The following is an 18,583-nucleotide window of genomic DNA, read 5'->3' as shown; positions in this document are numbered from 1 at the left end:
CTGAATTATTTCAAAAGTAAAATCTGTGAATTGTAGAGAGTGTTTAAAAATACTTGCTGCTTCATGGTCTTATCCTTAGTCAGAATTGGGTCTTGGGGTGCCATCTGTGGGGTTTGTGGATTTTTTTTTTCCTATGGTTTTTTTCAATGCAGTGTATTTCCCATTGGGTCACAGCCACAGCAATTTGATGAACAGGGACATTATAAACCAGCCCATCTAGTGAAGCTAATGCTGTGGTAGGAGAAATCACTGCATAAGTTCCATTATTTTTTAAAGAATTAATTTATCCATGCTAGACTAGTGGACACTGCTAAATGCTGTCTCTACAGCAGCATCATTACTGGGGAGGTGAGCCTGTTTTGGCCTGGCCAGCTTCCAGCCAGGTGATTACCTTTTTGCAGGCCTACTGCTTTTATTTCTGTTTGTTCCCAGTCTGTTTGACGCTGTAAAATAACTGGTTTAAGCAGAAGAGTAAGACCCTGCACTGGAGTACCTACAACCTCAGTGCCACAGCTAGGACAATAAAGTAAAATACAGACAAAATAAAACATATATGAAGTGTGATGCAGGCTTTGCAGCTTGTGTCATGCAGTAGGTGTCTCTTTAGAAGTATTTTTATCTTCAATATCTGCTTTAAAAAAGAAAAAGGTTTTATAGTGTGAGCATAGGAAGTGACTACAGGAAGCCATTTCAATTCTAACAGTTGTCATGAAAAAAATGAGGATATTGTAATGAAACAGTGAAATAATAGAGAATAAAACTAAAACTGGTAGAAAAGAAAGAAAGGGAGAAGTAAGACTACAAAGGAGCAACTTTTTTTTCTTAGTAGAAGGGAATGAGTTATCTTTGAAGTATATGAATATAACAAATGTGTTTCATGATGAAGAAGACAAGAAAATTGATCTTGGTAGCAGTGACTTTCTGATTGAGAAGGAAGTGGAGGGTATGTGTAAATGTTACTGACACTGCAGTGCTGCAACACCAGAGAACTTGGAAGAAATATGGAGAGGGGTAAGGAGTCCACACTACTTCATGCAAACCAGCAAGGTTGATTATATTTTTAGGCAGTATGCAATCCTGTTCGTTCTGCCACCATGGTGGTTTGGATTGCTAGCAAGCATGCCTCAGTGAGGAATTGATAAATTAGGATGCAAATCTGCAGTACAATCAGACCCTGAGGAGATGAAGGACATGCTTGTCCTGGATAAAGAGTTAAGCTGTGAGTTTTACTTGTTTTGTTAGCAGTCTAAGCTGTGATGGTCATATCACCATTCAGAAATGTTAAAGCTGCATAGATTTACTTGTCTATAAATGAGATGCAAGAGTACAATTAAGACTCAGCATTTGGTGTCTAGGAGAAAAAATTAGTTTTGACTGTGCACCTTTCTGTGTGAAGTCATAGGAAACTGTGACACAATTATAGTACCTTTGTAAAAATAAAATAACTCCTTAGCAGGTAAAAAAATGAATGGGTTGTTTGATCACCTCAGTTAAGCATAGAAAAGTATTAATCTGTACTTCATTAAAGAGTGAGAAAAAAGGTGTAAATAAATAGCTATTGCTAACCCAATTCATGACACTGACTTTAACTGCTTTGTTGCTCTCATTGCTTTGTGTTTTGAATCTTGATTGTTCTTTTGAAATAGTTTCCCTGTGAATACAATTTGAATAGATTAATGATTAGGAGGAACAGAAAGAACCTACAGGCGTATTTTTTCCTGCTTTCTTTTGTTTGGTGGTTGGTTTTGTTTGTTTATTTTTCTGTAGAGTTATTTTTTCCCTCATTAGGTGAAGGCAGGGAAAGTGTTGCAAATAGTATTCCAGAAGAGAAGTTTCTTACAGTTCTTTAGCTTTCTTTTTCTGTTGTTGTTGTGTGTTGATAAGTTGGTATAAGGTGGTATGTAGTGGATTTGTGGGTATTAACAGACTAACATTAGTGGTCATTAGTCACCCAGCACATCCTGAGCATCCTTAAAGTATTAAAAATAAAGAGATTTTTGACAGACACGTTGCAGTAAGTAGGTTCATGGATATAGCTACACCTGACAGCCTTCAAATAGTCTGTGCCTTTTCCCTTATCTCAGGACTTATTTCTGAGGCAAATAAATGAATAAACATTAAATAAATAAATATAAAATAGGAGAAAATCCTTAGGTCTGTGCAATGCTTTGAAATTATCAACCATCTCATTTTTAATGAAAAGGTGTGTAAAAGAAACGAACAGTGAATTTCTGGACTGTCTTGCAAAGTTCTCATAAGCACCAAGAGCTCTGCACTCTTGTTTCAATGTGTTGGGAGAAGGAAAATCTCTGAACTAGCTTCAAAATGCACAGCTTTATTTGAGCTGCCGTCTGTCCTGTGGCAACTTACGTGTGGGCCATGGCTGATTGGGATTGAGTAGCTATTGCTGCACAGACCCTGCTCTTTTCCAGATCACTTCCAGTAATCTGTTGATTTGGTTTGGTTCCAGTGCCTTCCTGTCCAATGTAGCAAGCAGGTGTCCATGGATCTTCAGGAAGCTTCCCTGAAAAACAAGGTTTTAACTTTGTGGATTTTAAGTGGTCAGGGCTTTTTGTTGCTGTTTTGTGCGCTGGAGACCAGGAGGCTCCTTAGTAGGATACCAAATCCAAACCAAAGGAGTTGGGTTATTATTACATGTGCAACAAACGGATTGCTTGTCTGCTGCCTTTCCCCATCCCCCCTGCTGCAATTGCCATGTAGTGTATCTGACATCTGTCACATTACATGTGACATCCATGGGAAATTCCCATGGTAATTAAATCATGCCATGAAGCTCATCATTTCACCATCTGTGTACTGAAGAAGCAATGTGGTCCAGGGAGCTGAGCATAGGATCAGTAGGAAGCTCTTTCCCTTTATCCAATGTCTGCAGGCAGTTTTGAGCTTGGTGCTTATTTCCTCCATTTCATCATCAATAAGTGATGATTTAGGGAGCTCTTTTAATACCAGGAACTTCTCATGGTTTATTACTTAATCGTTGAATAATTTGGAGTTTTAACTTGGATTTAGGGGTTGTGGGTGTGTTGGCTTGTGTTCTAAACAACTCTGACTTCAGATTTCTTTCTACATGAGTGATCACACCTTACATGTATATGTTTTATCCTGCCACAAACAAAGATAGGTAAATTACAGGGAAATGGAAATTTTTAACTTTATTACCTTTCTTGTTCGTATAAGCTAGTGTGGGCAGTGATTCTTCATCATATGTTTAGTCCCAGGCTCCCCACTCAGATGACAGCTATGGCTGCATCCACTGACATCGTGGGTCTGTTGATGATCAGTAGAGATAAAGCTCTGAAAGTGTTGGCCATTAATGCTTCCTTATGTTGTGAACTATTTTTGCATGACTGTGTGTTTTTAGTTACCCACTGAGTTCTCTTTTTTTCCTTTTTCCAAAGGCAGTGATACAAAAGTAATTTTCTCTGTTTTAGTTACAGTTATGCTGTGGCTATTAAGTGTGCTGAAGGACAGAACAGTGAGATAAAATCTACAATAATCATCTGTCTTGCACAGGAGAGCTGCTGGCAGAGCAGTTGCTTTAGGTATCTTACTTTTAGGGGAACATTGCTTATTTAGCATATGTTGGCATGAAAATTACAATCTCTGAGATGAGAATGAAGAGAAGAGTGAGGCTTATGAAGCAACTCAGAAAGCAGTTGAAAGAGGATCCTCGTGTGCCGTTAGCATGGATCTGATCCCATGGGGCTAAAACTTCTGATAAGGGTTGGAAAAATTGCATTAGCTAAATTATGTTTGGTCACTGGGCCAAATGGTTTAGAAATGAACACGTACACCCTGTCAGAGGAAGAGGACGTTGTTATAAATAGGCCTTGGGCAGAGTTCCAGGCTGTGACTCCTGACCTGAGCCGAACCACAGATGGGGCTGGGAAGCAGGAGAGGGATTGCTGTGAGGAGCGGGTGCGTGGTTAGCTGCTGAAATGACAGCAACTTGTTTGTGTTGTGCAAAAGGGCAAAACAGTAGAACTGAGAACAACTGTGGGAGGGAGTTGTGTGTAATAGTGGGATTCTCTCCAGAGAGAGATTTCCTATTGATTCTCACTGGGGTGTATATATATAGAAATACGTAATTGTGCGTGTTTCGTTTTTACTTGCCTGAAGTTGAGAGGCAATAGAACTTTTATTAGAGAAAACCCCCCCACTTCTTGTTATTTTCATAATTTTTTATATCAGCTTTGCTGTCAATTGCCACTCAGAAAAATGGAAGTTGCTCTTTTCTTCATTTTCTTTGTTGTCTCCCACCCTCCTCATTCTTTGGAAGCACATTTTTCCCAGATTTGATTCTTGAGAGAGGAAAGGCAAAAAAGAGGGAAAGGAAATTTGGAGGTAATTAGAAAAATTTTTTTTTGATCCCCAACAAAATAAATAAGTTTTAATTAGTTATTAAATAGCATCAACGGTGCAACTTACAGGATTCTGAAGGACATCTACTTTATTGGCAGGTTTAATTTTAGAGAGACAGTGATCCAACTTAGAAATTTCTTTCATTCATTCCTTCAGTGAGTTGATTCTAAAATACCTGTGCTGGATTCCTCTGTAGCAGTCCTCAATTGTTTGTATTTTGAAAGCATCTGGGCACCTCACCTATCCACACAATTACAGTGTGTAAGCAGTACAAAAGTGTTATTTTACCCCTCTATGTTAGTATGAATTTCATGCCTGCTGCCTATAGATGCGCCTGGAAAATGCCAGTGTTAAGAGTATGAGTTGTGCAATGGAATGATGCTTTGCAGAAGTGAGCTTATTGTCCATGTGAGCTCTGCATACTTTTGCAGGGTAATAAAAATTAAGTAACCTTGAGTTTCACAAGTGTGGATCCCAAGGAACTGCAGATTCTGTAAAAAAAATCACAGTAACAAACATCAGCTTGTTCTCAGCATTATGGATGAGGAAGGCCTGGAGACTGACAACCTCTTAGATGAACTTGCTTAAGAGGAGAGCCAAGTAATGAAATTCCAGTGCAGGACAACCTGTGGTAGCCAGACCTGGGCTGTACTTACCCTGTAGAAAATGTTGAGCTTCACATCCATTCACATAGTTCTCATTTCCTGGTAATGCACCTCTTTTGGCAAAGTTTATGCCAGAGCCTTGACCTGAGCTCATGAAGGAGGTTGTTATGGTCCTATCGTTCCAATGGCTCAGCCAGTTTTTCCAAGGAGGATTCATTGTCCATGCCCCAGAGAATGCTGGTTCTTTGATGGTTGGTGGGGAAGCCTTTAGACAGTGGGCCAGAGCTTGGTTGCAACTGAATTGATGCAAGTGTAGTTGTATTGCATGTAAATCAATTTTGTCTCATTGAATTCAGTTCCTTCCAAAATAGAGTTTTGTCAAACTAATTGGTTTTAATCTCAGTCATGACCAGGTTGCCATTAAGGGCATTGCACTTGGAATAATAATACTTGAGAAGATGGTCTGTAGTGCACAAGTTTAATTTCTGAGGCTCTATTGTGAAATCTTTTAGCAGCTGAATCTCTCAAGTGTCCACTATTGAGAGGAAACACAAATTGCCATGCACATCATTGTGATAGACTTGAGGGCATTTTGGTTTTGCTGACTGAAGCTGTGTCAATGACCAGTTCAGTTTTAAGTTGACCTTTGGCATCTCCTAGTGAGAACCCAATGTTTTTATGAATGGGCTTTTGAAGCCAGCAACATCCTGCTCTAGTGAATCCTGCTGGGACATAACACCCCTTGCAGAGCTGGCATGGAGAGCAAAGCAGAGTGGGCATGCCAGAAGACAGTACTTTTTACCAGCTTGCTTTTCTTTCAGCTGCCTGAGAGTTGCAGCTGATGACTCTCCAATGCATAAGAGAATGTGCTGGATAAATTAATCCTAGCATAGAGTAGGGCAGGTGGTTCCTGCTAAGCACATAGTGCCATAAGGGTAGAGGTTTGGATGGTTTGGACTTTTTTTGGCTGTTGTTTGTTGCTTAGGTTGTTTTTTTTTTTTTTTTTAAGCAAGCATGCCAGTTTCTGCACAAAACATCCCTGGAGAGCTGGCTGTGCTCTGTATGTTAAGTCCCACTATGCAACTGCTGTCCCAAAGGTTCTTTGCCTTGCACAGCTACTCAGTCTCTATGAAAGCTCAAAGCAGCCTTGTTCTGGCAAGCAAACAGACCAAAGCATTGTAGGGCAGGTTAGGGCAGCAGCTGCTCTGATGACAAAGCTCAGCTGTGTTGTTGCTGATACAGCATCCAGCATCCTGTGGTTAGGTTCACCTGCCACCTCCCTCCTGCTCTCCTGCCCTGTGCCCAGGGAGACCAGCTTCACAACAGGCTTTAATTATTTACTCTCTAAGGATATGGCTTATTCTGCAGATTAAGTGAAAAAGTGAAGTCCTTAAAAATATAACACAAATAAGCCCCTGAGCTGTCAAACAACAAGTCCCTTAAAAGGGCAAAATATGTGGCTCTCTGTGCACTGCACAGATCCTTCCTTTCAAACTGCTGGCAGGAGACTTCCTGTTTGGATGGGCTGCTCACAAACGGTGTTGTGTGGTAGTGAAATCAGTCACTTCCCAGCTTCTCCTTCTGCCTCTCTTTCTACTCCTGATACCAAAGCCCCTCTAGCCAGGTTCTGTCAAGATGGGATCTGGCAGCTCAAATGTAAATCTAAAGACATGCATTAGCACTGTGCTGTTTCTTCTCTGAATACATAAAGCAGCCCAAACTATTTACATGTGTTTGAAAATGGGATGGACAAAATGGTCCTGCAGTGATAGTCCTAGCTTCCTGGCTGTGAAGGAATAAGTGAAAGTTTGGTGGTCTGGCTCTGCAGTGGTGGAAGATTGATGTCTGCTTCATTTTTTCATGTTCATTTTATTTTGCTCAAATGGAATACTTTTGGAAGATTCTTCCCATACTTTTGGAAAATTCTCCCATACATGCTTTTTTCCTTCTGGTAGTTTCTTTCCTTTATTGTAGTAGTGAGAAAAAGGCCAATATTAGCATTCTGTGGTAGCATTCAGCCTTGGCTACTGAGCATTGCTGACAAATCTACCTGCTGGGGATTTCCTCACTGAGTTGGTAGAATCTTTTTTTCAGAAGAACTGGGAGAAGCAATTCTACACTGCCTTGGAAGAACATGTTAATACCATACAAAGGCCTAGCTACCTTATCTGGCTTGAGTGTTTATTTTGTTCTTTTGGGTATCAGATCCCTCTGTCCTCTTCCATCTGTTCCTCCAGTGACAGCCATTCTAACTGCACAGAGCTGCACAGATTCAGCAGTCTTTTTTATCATCTAATGTCTGTTGGTTTTGTTTTTTTTTTTTTTCTACAGAACATGATTAGAAGATAGCACGATACACCATGATCATGGCCCCCCGGAAGAGGAATCGTCATGCCTTGGGGTTTCTTTGTTGTTTTGGAGGCAGCGACCTCCCTGAAATCAACCTCAAGGACAATAATCCCCTCCAATTCCTTGAGTTTTCTGTCCCAATCCCACCAGCAGAAGAGCTCAATGCCAGATTCGCTGAACTTGTGGTAAGTTTCTGCTGACAGATTGATATATTTATGAGGTGGATGGACTTTTCCCTTTAAAAGAGTAATAAGAATAAGAGGATTTAAGAGATTTATTAGAGTGCTTCTGTTGAAGTTTTTAAAAAAACCTTTTCATTCTTTTATTACTAGTTATTTGGTAGGAGAAAGATGGCAAGCAACAAGGATGATAGTGGCACTGAGTATAAGTACAATAAAATGTTTAAATGTGCTTATTTATTCTCGTAGCACTATGTAGGATTGGGTATGTTAGTAGGAACTTCTCAAGTTCTCTGGAGAGAGCTGACAGTCAATTTCTTGTTTACAGCTTTGGGATAAAATCTGCTGTATAGTGTAATGATGTGGAAATTCTAAGGCTTTGCAGATCTAAAGTGAGGGCTATTTGGTTTTGTTGATGAGTAGCATTCTGCTGGTGAGGTATAAGAATCAGGTGACCATGCTAATTATGTTTCATCACACAGCTGCCTTTGAACCATGAAATGGTGCTGTTGCAGCAACAGCCATAAACAGGAAGAGAAGGAATTATTTCAGATGAACTTTGTTGTTTTCTTTTGTGGTAAATGTTGCAGACTTCAGGAGCCAGACACTTGCTTTTCATGCCTGGCATCAAATGACTTCACTGTCTTTGTCTTCTTGTTCAGCCGGAATGCAAAACACAGGCAGAGGTCATAGGGCTGGGTTGTTTTGCAAACTGTGTCGTAAAGGTGATGCCCATTTGATGCAGCTGATTAGGTTTCTCATTACCATTCTGAGACTGGAGCTTATGTAAAGTGAGATATCTGTAAGTGTGTATATGCCTGAGGAGTGCAACTGAGGTGAGGAACAGAAAATACTGGATCTCAGCATTAGAGGAATTTGCCAGTAGTCTTCCTATGTTACACTTGTAACATTAACCCAATAAATTCTTGTCTGTGACCAGAGCTTTGAAATGCTATAGCAATGAAAAGAACCATGTCATTTGCATAAGCAATTGGAGGTTAGTGTATGGGCAACTGTAGTCTGCCATATCAAATACAGGGACAGCTGTGGTTTGTCAGATCAGTGGTCTGACATCCTAGCCCAGGCTTCAGGTTCAAGATGGGATCCAAAGCAAATGGCTAGGGAAAAATGTAAGGTGTTGGAGACTATAAGGTGTGGCCATAGGGTGGTCTTTTCCAGGATACTCTCCAACCCTCTAATAGTTTTCATCTCAAGGACTTCCTCAGTTGGAAGTTGCCCTCTGTGTACATAGTAAATGGGTATGGATTTCTTTTCCATTAACTTTACACTTCCCCAATACCCATTAGGATTTTCAGTATTCTGTGGCAGGGGCATAGAAATGAGTCAATAGGATTAGCAGCTGTTTCAGGAAGAATAATGTGTTCAGCAGAAGAGTCTACTTCCTTTGAACTAATTTGCAAACGGAGAATCTCCTCTTATGGAAATATTTCACAAAATTCTGGTCTATATTTAGGTCAGTTTTCTTTTTATGTGAGACTACTTGAGTCCCTCTTAGAAAATGCAGCTGTCTGACTGTGGAGAATTCCTGGTGGTGACAGGTATCTCTCAAGAGTAAGAGTGTAACCTGTAATCTGCTCTGCTGACAATTTATTTCTGGATGCTGCTTAACGACTGGTTTTCGCATGCAAAGCTTGAACTGCTGTATCAAAGTTCAGCTCTCTCCAGTACCAGGATCCGCTGAAGCATTCAATCTAGCCTTGCTGAAGACGTCACCAACAGATGTGCTTTGCTCCTGAACTTGGCTTGCTAAACTTTGAACTTGTTTACCTTTGGGTCATAGTGAAAGACCTGCTTGAGTTGCTGCTGGGCTTTTGCTTACCGTGAAGGGTATCAGTTTTATGAGGAGTTTGAGAGTTTGTGGTGGTATTAATGATGCTTTTAACTTCTAGTTTTATGTCTGGCAAACACTGGTGTTCCATGTGCTTGCTTGTGGCAAAACAGCTCACAGCTGCCTTATGGAAGTCTATTAAAAAGTATAATTTATAATGTTTCTGGTGCAAAATTTAATGACAAATATATGTGATGATCTGTAAAAATTTTTGGCCCCAGTAGTTTGAGAGTTGTTGGTTTTTGCTATAACTTATTAAATGTGCTGACAGCTTGTAACTGGCATATGCATTTCAAACAAATGAAGCCATTGAAATGAAAACAGATCATATTCAGTTCTTATATTTAATGACAGTACCTTAGCCATCATTGCATGAGAAGTGAGATGGGAGAGAAAAGTGCTATTTTTCAGAAGGGTAATGGTGTACATCGCACATTTTTATGAAGCAGCCAGATAGGATGGCAGTGTATGTCCATAGGAGTTCCTGATTAGGCAGGTAACATGAGAGCAGTTGAGGGCTCTATGTGTGAGAGAACCTGGGCTGGAAACTGGGCTGGCAAAATGCAGACTTTGCCTAGAAGGGCTAGTTTGTCCACAGGCCTGGATTAATGCATGTTCTATGAGACACTAAAATAAACCAGGCTACATCTGTATTGACAGCTCAGATGAGATTTTAATTGGATTAGAAAGATTCAGTCTGTAAATGCAGCAGGGTAAACCAGCGACCTGGAAGTGCCTGAGAGAGCTCTGTGCTGTGTGCTCGCTCCCTGCTGCTTATCCGTTAGGGTCTAGTCGGGGTGCACTTGTACTATATAAAAACCAGATTTGAGTGTAAAGCCTTTTGACCCAAATCCCCAAGTGAAATGATGACACCAACATCATCTGAGATGTGTAGTGAGAAGAGCATTTGTGTTAGCTCCCTGAAGCAGGCCCAGGGGGTATAGCATCATCTTGCCATCTGCTCTGCAAAGGGTATAATGAAACATCGGTGTGGTTGAATGAATTTTTAAAAGCCTTATTTTTTTCCCTTGTTGCAGTTAAAATCTGGGGCATTTTTCCCATGGAAGAGTTAATGACAAGAAAAGCTAAGCATAGCTGTGCTGGAGAAGTCTCCCTTGTGATGAATTTTCCAATCCAGTAAATATTCAGTATGTTTCTACCTCCCTTTCTGAGGAAAACTAGCATTTTGAGGATCAGGAGCATGTCTTCTGTTTTTGTTGTGCTACTTAAACTAGTACCATGAAAAGTGAATTTGGAGATGTCCATTTTTCAAGGGAAAGAAATTAGGAATGACCCATTCCAAGCTTTCAAACTTGTTTGTGTAGCCCCCAGACTGAGGCAGATACACGTGTGTGAGATACTCTGTTTGGGAGATGTACCCAGACCATGCAGCTATGTAATGGCAGCTGCCTGACTGGACTCTGACCAAGGCAGTGACTGTGAGATGATAAGCTGATGCTGATAAGTTCAGCTGAAATGGCTGCTCTTGTTGCCACTCAACCAGGAAAACAATTCTAGGCTTATGCATTAGTTGATCTGGATCCTGTGTTTATGGCTTTTCTGATTAATTAGAAAATTAAAACAGAAATAGTTATTCCTGATGGGCGCTAAATTCTGACTTGGTTTATTGCACTGGGAACAGGTGCATAGAATAGGTCTGAATGAAGATGATGGCTTATGGTGATATGGAATGATTTGGTTTGGGCTAAGACAGGAGGTGATTTATCAGCTCTCAGGCCATCTGGTGGCAGTGACTGCCTTGGGATGAATGCAGTGGTAGCAGTACAGGTAAGTTCTTATCAAAGTCTAGATGCACAAAATACAAAGCAAACAAAAATATTTATGACCACAAGTTTTGTCCTCCAAAGGCTGCTTTTGTGAAAGAGGACAGAACAGCTAGCTGTAGCATATTCCCTTCAATGGACAAGCAGAGAGGGACTGCTCTAGGCAGCAGAGTGTGTGGACTGGTCCTGTACCTTGCAAATTGTGAAACTGGCCCTACCTGACCGTCGAGGCTGATGTGACCAGCATCACTTCTGTTTCCATACTGCCATACAGTGGCAAAGTATTGCTGCAGATAGTGGTCTGTTGGTGGGCTCCAAAATGGTTTTGTGCCTGCTGGCAAAAATATCTGTGCTAGACACATGTTTTCCCTTCTACAGAAACTACAGAAGGATCTGGAAGAACTATTATAAGGCAAAGGAACTAACTTTTTTTTCATGGAAAAGCTTCTCCATGTCCTTGTTCATATTTGTTAGCAGCAGTGTATTGTTGTCACAGTGGATTCTGATACTTTCTCATTGTTGTTAGAATCCAAGACTCTTCTAGATGGTTAAAGGTGGTGTGCTGCTTGACACTAAAGATTTTGCCATCTAGATCTCTTATAACAGCAGCCCGATCCCAGGTTGTAACTCAGACTGTACCAAGAAGGGTGACTTAAATGGTAGCAATTCGGAAAAAACAAACAAAAAAAAATTGAAGAATACTAGCACAGAGAAAAGAGCAGTGTGAAAAGCTTGTGCTTTTGTTGTTTCTGTTTACTTAGTGACTGTGACATGGTCATGGTATTTGAGAAGGTGCAGTGCAAAAATCCTTATTTTAAGATGCAAGGTCCTTGGGGAAGAAATTGAATTGTCTTTTAAGTTTACGGTTTCAAAGTTGATAGTGTCATTATATCCTTCAAACTTGAATGAGTTCCTTCAGCACATGAGATTCCTATACTGGGAAAGATTTGAGAAATGCTTACTGCTATACTTTTGTGGTTTTATCTGCTCTTGAAGCATTCTCGCATTTTAGCTCAGGTGGGATGTTGGACTGGAATTCCCTGTCACCTTTTCTCTTACATTGTGTTTGAATCCACTTCATTTTCAGTTTGGGAGTTTTTTCCCTCCTTAATTTTTCTTTTCTTTTTTTATATTTTTTTTCTCTAAGTCCCTAAGCAAGGAGTTTTGTTGACTTTCTGGGTGCTTTTTGTTCATATTGATATGTATCCTCTTCACAGGCTTTTCCAGAACAAAACTTAATAGATACTTTGGGCATAAAATCTGAAGGTACATTATTTACTGTTGAGGAGTAGTATAAATGCTTAGTAAGTCTCTATATTTAAAAAATTTAGGATTATCCACCATCTGTTTTGGCTTGCCTTTAAACTTCTTCTCATCCATTGAATTGCTGAGAGAGTTAGGTTGCTGCTCAGGTGAGGCAGCATACACTCTTCTCTCTCTCCCTCTCTAGATCTAGTGTTTTGATCCTATCCAAAACCCCCAGATTTTGTAGAGAAGATGGATATGGAACAGCTATATATTCCTGAACAAAAAGACCATTGAAATCAAACCCATATTTTCCCTGTAATATTGCCTGAGTGCAATTAAATGAAGATGGAAGCAAGTGCTGAATCACGGTCTCTGTCCTTCCCTCAGCCCATTCTGGGAGCCATGATTGAAACTGTGACCTTGGTTTCTGTCTGAAGTGCCCTGCAACAGTGACCACAAGAACGTCAAAGTGTGTCCCTTCTTGACACAACCCTAAATTCAACTCTTAGTCTTTCATCTCATCACCTCTGAGTTCATTATATGAAATATAATGCCTAAGCATCAAAGTTGGCTCACCTTCTGAATTAAAGACGATCTAGCCAAGGTGTCTAGCTGGAAAAAAATGGCAGTGAACAAATCCCTTCCTAAGTAAATCAGTGTCTTCATCTTTTCCTGAAACAGAACTATGGATGTAGGCTGATGTTTGCTCCCGTTTTGTGTGTTACAGTGATCTCTTGATTTCTCAACACACCATGCTAGTATTTGTGAGCACTTTAGTGCCAGAATGCTGAAAAGAGTTTATTAGTCTTCTCTGAGTACATGAACCATCCACACAACTGATATCTGTGCTAATTCTCTCAGCACAGAGGCAAAGGAACAGTGAGGTCACCATAGACATGCTTATATTAGCATTGGATGAATTGAACAGTAGCATAAAGTTTGGAAAAATTCTGATCTTTGCTTTCTCTGTGAAATCTGTTCACATCTGTTCCTTCTCTGCCTTAAAAGAGAGTAAAACTCTGTGATTATTGTCTTGTTTCCCAGAGAAGAGAAAGTTGAGAAAAGAAAGGAAAGGGGTTTTATATTGAAAGAAAGGTAAATCATGGAAGCATATGGGAATTTTTATTTATTTACTTCGTCAAAGGAAGCAAAGCAATTTCTGAGCAAGGCATAAGTTTGGCACACACTGGATAACATACATTCAGCAGCTACAGAGAGATGAGATCCAAACCTAAGTAACTGTAGTAGTGGTTTCCACTGCAAACAGCTGACTTCGAAGTAGCAAGTTCCCTTCATGCCTGGTTCTCCCTTGCAGACCATTTAGTGTAATGGATACAACATAAAGCTCAGATGAAAACTAGGCTTCACCACATTGAATAAGCACTCCCATATATCACCAGTCCCACTCAAGCTTGCCAAGTCCTAGCTGTGGCAGTGTTTGTGAGGCCCCATTTTTGGCTCTGCAGCCTGAAAGAGTATTTATGTGGTAAAAAGTTCAAGAAATGCTTCCACTGTGATCTTTCATGTGAATATAGACAATATTTGTCAATGTATGTAAGAACAAGAGGGTATCAGGTCTTTTTCTATGTATTTTCTGCTGGGCTTGAAGAAAAATGTTCCCTATTTCTCCTCCAGCTCTTGTAATATTTCTGGGAAGCAGAGATGCAGTGTTACCTATTCTGGCTCAGCATGGAGCAACACCTTTCCAGAAAAGTATCTTCTATGTTTGAAGCTTATTTAAGTCCTTAGTTTCTCATTAGAAAGACATGCATGATAGCTCCTTGCTTCAACCCGCAAACACTTGTCATGTGCATTTTAAACCACATTTATTCTCATTTAGGTTCATGCATGTTACCAAGGTCTAAGTGTTTAATTTCAAATTACTATTCTTTTGAGTCATTCTGTCCTAATGCTGGATTCATTTGAATACAGGGATTTACTTTCTGTGTCACTTGCCCTGCATGTAAATCATAGATTCAGACTATGCCTCCGACTGGCCTGCAGCTTTGAGTTGTTGCTAAATGCAAATTTCTGTGCAAACATAATTTAAAAGTCCCTCTATTGTGTTTTTCCCATAAGAGGAAGTTATTTAATGCCCTCTTCCCATCCCTCATACCTTCTGTGCTTCTCTGTAATTAATTAATCTACCTAATCTGTCAGGAAGGGTTATGCCAAACACAATTGACAGCTGGAGAGGTCCTTAATTTCTATTTGTATTTTATGAGCTCTGACTTCAGCAAACTAGAAGGCTTTGCTGGGCCTGGCTCAGTGGAGACTCCCCACCCCAGTTATTACTTCCTTTCTTGCACTTAATGAGGATGAACCAGTGGAGGTTGTAAGAAAATGCTGCTGGTGACACCAAGGCAGAAGTTTCCTGAAAAGAGGCTCATATCCAGGAAGAAGCCTTGGCATTGCCCTTTGAGTAGAAGATGATGTCTCTGAAAGTAGAAACAGTCCAAAATTTAGAGGTTGCGAATCAGCGAATCACTTTCTTCACTGATGGTGGGCAGCCCACCAAGACGTCCCTTTCTTTTGGCTTAGTTTATAGTTGGCAGATCAATATTTTTCACGCACTCAGATGCAATTGTCTTCTATTATAATAATGGCAAAAGAACCAGGTGGTTTAAAATTTCTGAAGCAAAGGGTACTAAGGCTCAGGAGGTAAAAGCTCTTCATGGTATCAAAGTCTGGCTAGTTATGCACAAAATTCCTTTATGTCCAGCATAGTCCAAGTTTGTACATACTCAGGATTCCTCTTTTTAATTTTTTCACGTGGAGGATATGTTTCTTCTTTTCTTCCTGCTCTACAGAGAGGTTTTCGTAATGTTGGTTATGCTTTATATGTGTTTCTAACACCAAAATACACGTGGACATGTGTTTTGCATATTGAAATCTCTGATTTTAATGCACTCTAAGAAGCTTTCTGTAGTTGAATTCAAGTCCAAATCCATAAGAGGTATTGCATTTTAGGCTTTGTGGCAGAGACAGCTTCCCCTTTCAGGTGCTCATCTGCATCTGGATTCCTGTGATAGGGACAGGCTTATGGCCCTGAGTGCAGCACCAGCTACTCTGTCACTTCAATCTCCCTTCCAGCAGGTGCAGCTGGCTGGCAGCTCCCAGCTCCCTGACCAGCTGTGTGAGAAGCAGCAGTCACTGTGCAAATGTGTGAGACACAGCTGCTGGGAGAGGAGCAGGAGATGGGAGCCAAGTCTCACACTCTGTGTCTGAGAATCGATAGAGCTGTGTAAACAAATGTAAATCCAAACCTGGTCTTATGTGTGAGATTTTGGGTGTGAAGAAGCTGGGGCTGTCACCAAAGCACATGTGCAGTTTTAAGGATTTTGTACAGGCATATACTGAGTTTTAGATCTTATTGCTTTACTACAAAACTTAGGGTTAGATGAAACCAGTGTAAGCCAGTTCAGTTTCACCGAAGACAGCAGCAGAGTTAAATCATTCTCCATTGACTGAAATTTGGCCTGTGTGGTATTTTTTGTATTTGTGGTGCTTGTTGGCTTCTGAATATCCTAAGAAGAGCATACTGACTGCCTTTCTGAAAAGTGGGAAGGGTCATGGTCATGGTTGGAATACTTGAAAGGGAGTGTCTGAGTGTGTTCTGAGAATGATTTACTTACAGTAGACATGACATGCCTGAGGAAGCTCTCACAGGACTATGTATTTTTATCAGGGCAGTGCTCTTGTTTCATGGGAACGTGCAGGGAAATGCATGCAGTACATGTAGGGCAAAAGAGAAGTACTGGATTTTGGGACCACAATAGATATGTAGCTTGGGAGGGGAAAGAACAGATCTACCACTAGAGGATGGAAGTGCTAAGTTGTAAATCTTATGTCTTCCCTCTATTGAATTCTCAAGAGCTGTCATGATATCCTAACCCTGAAATCATGGATAGGGTAGATGTGCTTAATGTGCAGAAATCTTGTGGCCATGTGTTTCTAACAACTTTATCACCTGATTTTCTAATACTATCATGTTTTTGCATAGATGCAAATGTTAGACAGCATAAAATAAGAAGAAAAAAATAACATAAAGCTCTACTCTGGCCTTTTTCCTTAGTAAGGCATAATTAATATTTGAATGGTTTTTGTGTTCCATTATGGCTGTAACAAAGTGTCAGCAACTTTCTGGATTGAGCCTGAGGGCTGCTGAAGGGATAAAACACTGAGATGATATTGATAGTAGGAGTCATACGTGCTAGCTGGAAGGATCAAATTAACTTATCTCTATTTCAGCTTTCTGGAGCTTTTCCAGCTATACTTGGATGGATACAGAATAGACAATTTTCTACCCTCCTCCTAATATTGCACCGACATTCTTATATATTTCCTGCCACTTTGCCTGATGACCTAGAGAGTGGGTTCTCTTCAGTAGAAATAGCATGAACAGCAGCAGTACAGGGATGTCCTCTTGCCCCAACATTTTGGGATGGCTTCTCTGAGTATGATTCCTGCCCTTCTGCGGTTTCTATCCTTCAATTCTCTTTCTAGTGTCTTATGTTTTTCAGAGTTCTATTTGATGACTTAGAAATCTATTATTAAGACCTCATCCCTCACCTTCTGGAGAGAATATTTGAATCTAGATTTGGTCTGCTAAGGAAAGGTGAGCGATTGTTATAAAACAGATAAGAAAGATAATATGGGAGGAGAAAGTGCCAGCCAGAAATGCATCTGTGAGAAATAACAAGAGGAAAGTACCACGTCTTGCAAAGACCGCGTTGACCAGATTGTAACTGGGCAGGAGATTGTGAAAAGAAGGAAAAGTGCCTTCCACAGTATTGAAGAAAAAGACACAACAAATGAAATAGCTGTGGTGCTGAAGGGAGAGTGAAGACTGATTGCAAAGATGGAGATGATATGGAATGAATTCTAGGTCAAGATCTTTGGCTGTGTTTTTGGAGTGAATGAATGGTGATCAAGGGAGGTTGAATGACAGATGTCTATTTCTTCTGCAGCTTATAGAGGAAGAGCCAGATCTGAGATACTGTAGGAGGTATGTTTTGATGCTTAGCCTGATGTCAGCAAGAAAGGGGAGGCCCTCTGTAAATGAAGACCTTATAAATTTGTAATAATTTATAATAATTCCTCACCTGAAGCTGGGGAAGCAGTGAAATTTTCCAGTGAAGAGAAAAGATTGAGAAACAGGATGGGGTGTGTCTTGCCAGATAGTAGTTATCTTTAGGGAGGTAGACTGTAGTTGGGGTTTTAGTGGAACTGTTAACAAAATTAGATAATTGAATGAAGAAGGTGATAACAATCATGAAGTATCATCTGTTTAATATGTTGACTAAGATTAGTTTCTGTAGTTGCTCACCTAGTAACAATTTATATCAGATATAATCATGGCTCTGATAGTGTATCATACAGCCTGAGGGAGAGAGGGGGAAGACGGTTTGTTGTGTCATGTCTCTGTGCCCTTCTGTAGGTGGATTCTATCTTCAGACAGTACTCAAGGTTGTTTGTCATTTAGGGGATATGTTGAGGTGATTTGGGATTGCTCTTCCATTGTTGGAGGGAAATGGCCTCTTCTTTGCCTGGTGTGCAAGACTCCAAGATGGAGAGCACAAGGTGCTACAGGTGAGGTGGATGGAGTAGCCCCTTTTTAGGGCACAAGGTTTTCAGGTCAGCAGTTTCCTGGCACCTTGCTCTACACTAGGTAAGTAGAAGCTTTTGGTGTCACTCAATACAGCAGAGGTCCTTCTGTTCATCCTTCAGCACCAGGTGCGAGCAGCACATGGAAAGCAAGTGTCAGAAGGTGCTTTTTCTGTCACTTATCACACCAGACTGCCACTCTGCTCTGTTTTGATGTTTTTTATTCTTAGGGAGTATGGACAGATGCCTTCCACCTGGCACTGCAACAGCACTGACGCAGAGCTTTTAACATTAGCTACCTTGTCTGTAAGCTTGATGGGAGGAAAACTTTGCAAGGACATTGCATTTTCCTAGCTACCCCTGCAAATTTACACAACTAAATTCATGCATTTGTGAGGGTTTTTTCCCCTTGTATGAAACAGGGAATAGTAATGCTTCTTAGGCCAGTGTTAATGCATATTTGTAGCCATATTGAAAAGGTGCTGAAAAGATGAAGCATGTGTAGATTATAGGCAGCACAGGAGTCTTCCAATGGCAAAAATGGTATTTTATTTGAAGAACTTGGGAGCAAATCTCTAT

The 18,583-nt window shown here is 40.4% G+C and overlaps 1 protein-coding gene across 2 annotated transcripts in view; it reads left to right on the top strand.

Moving 5' to 3' along the window:
* The window catches only part of DAAM2 (dishevelled associated activator of morphogenesis 2), a 172,989-nt gene that overhangs the window by 47,633 nt on the left and 106,773 nt on the right, over window positions 1-18,583 (top strand). For both annotated transcript variants that reach the window (XM_058020231.1, XM_058020230.1), the window contains exon 2: window positions 7,320-7,522. In XM_058020231.1, coding sequence (XP_057876214.1) covers window positions 7,349-7,522 — 174 coding nt within the window. In that variant the 5' untranslated portion in view covers window positions 7,320-7,348. The remainder of the gene's footprint in view (window positions 1-7,319; window positions 7,523-18,583) is intronic.

This window comes from Melospiza georgiana, chromosome 3 (assembly GCF_028018845.1).
Source record: "Melospiza georgiana isolate bMelGeo1 chromosome 3, bMelGeo1.pri, whole genome shotgun sequence".
Taxonomy (NCBI): Eukaryota; Metazoa; Chordata; class Aves; order Passeriformes; family Passerellidae; genus Melospiza; species Melospiza georgiana.
The sequence above is the reverse complement of the archived record's forward strand: the minus strand, read 5'-3'. Positions and strand labels throughout refer to the sequence as shown.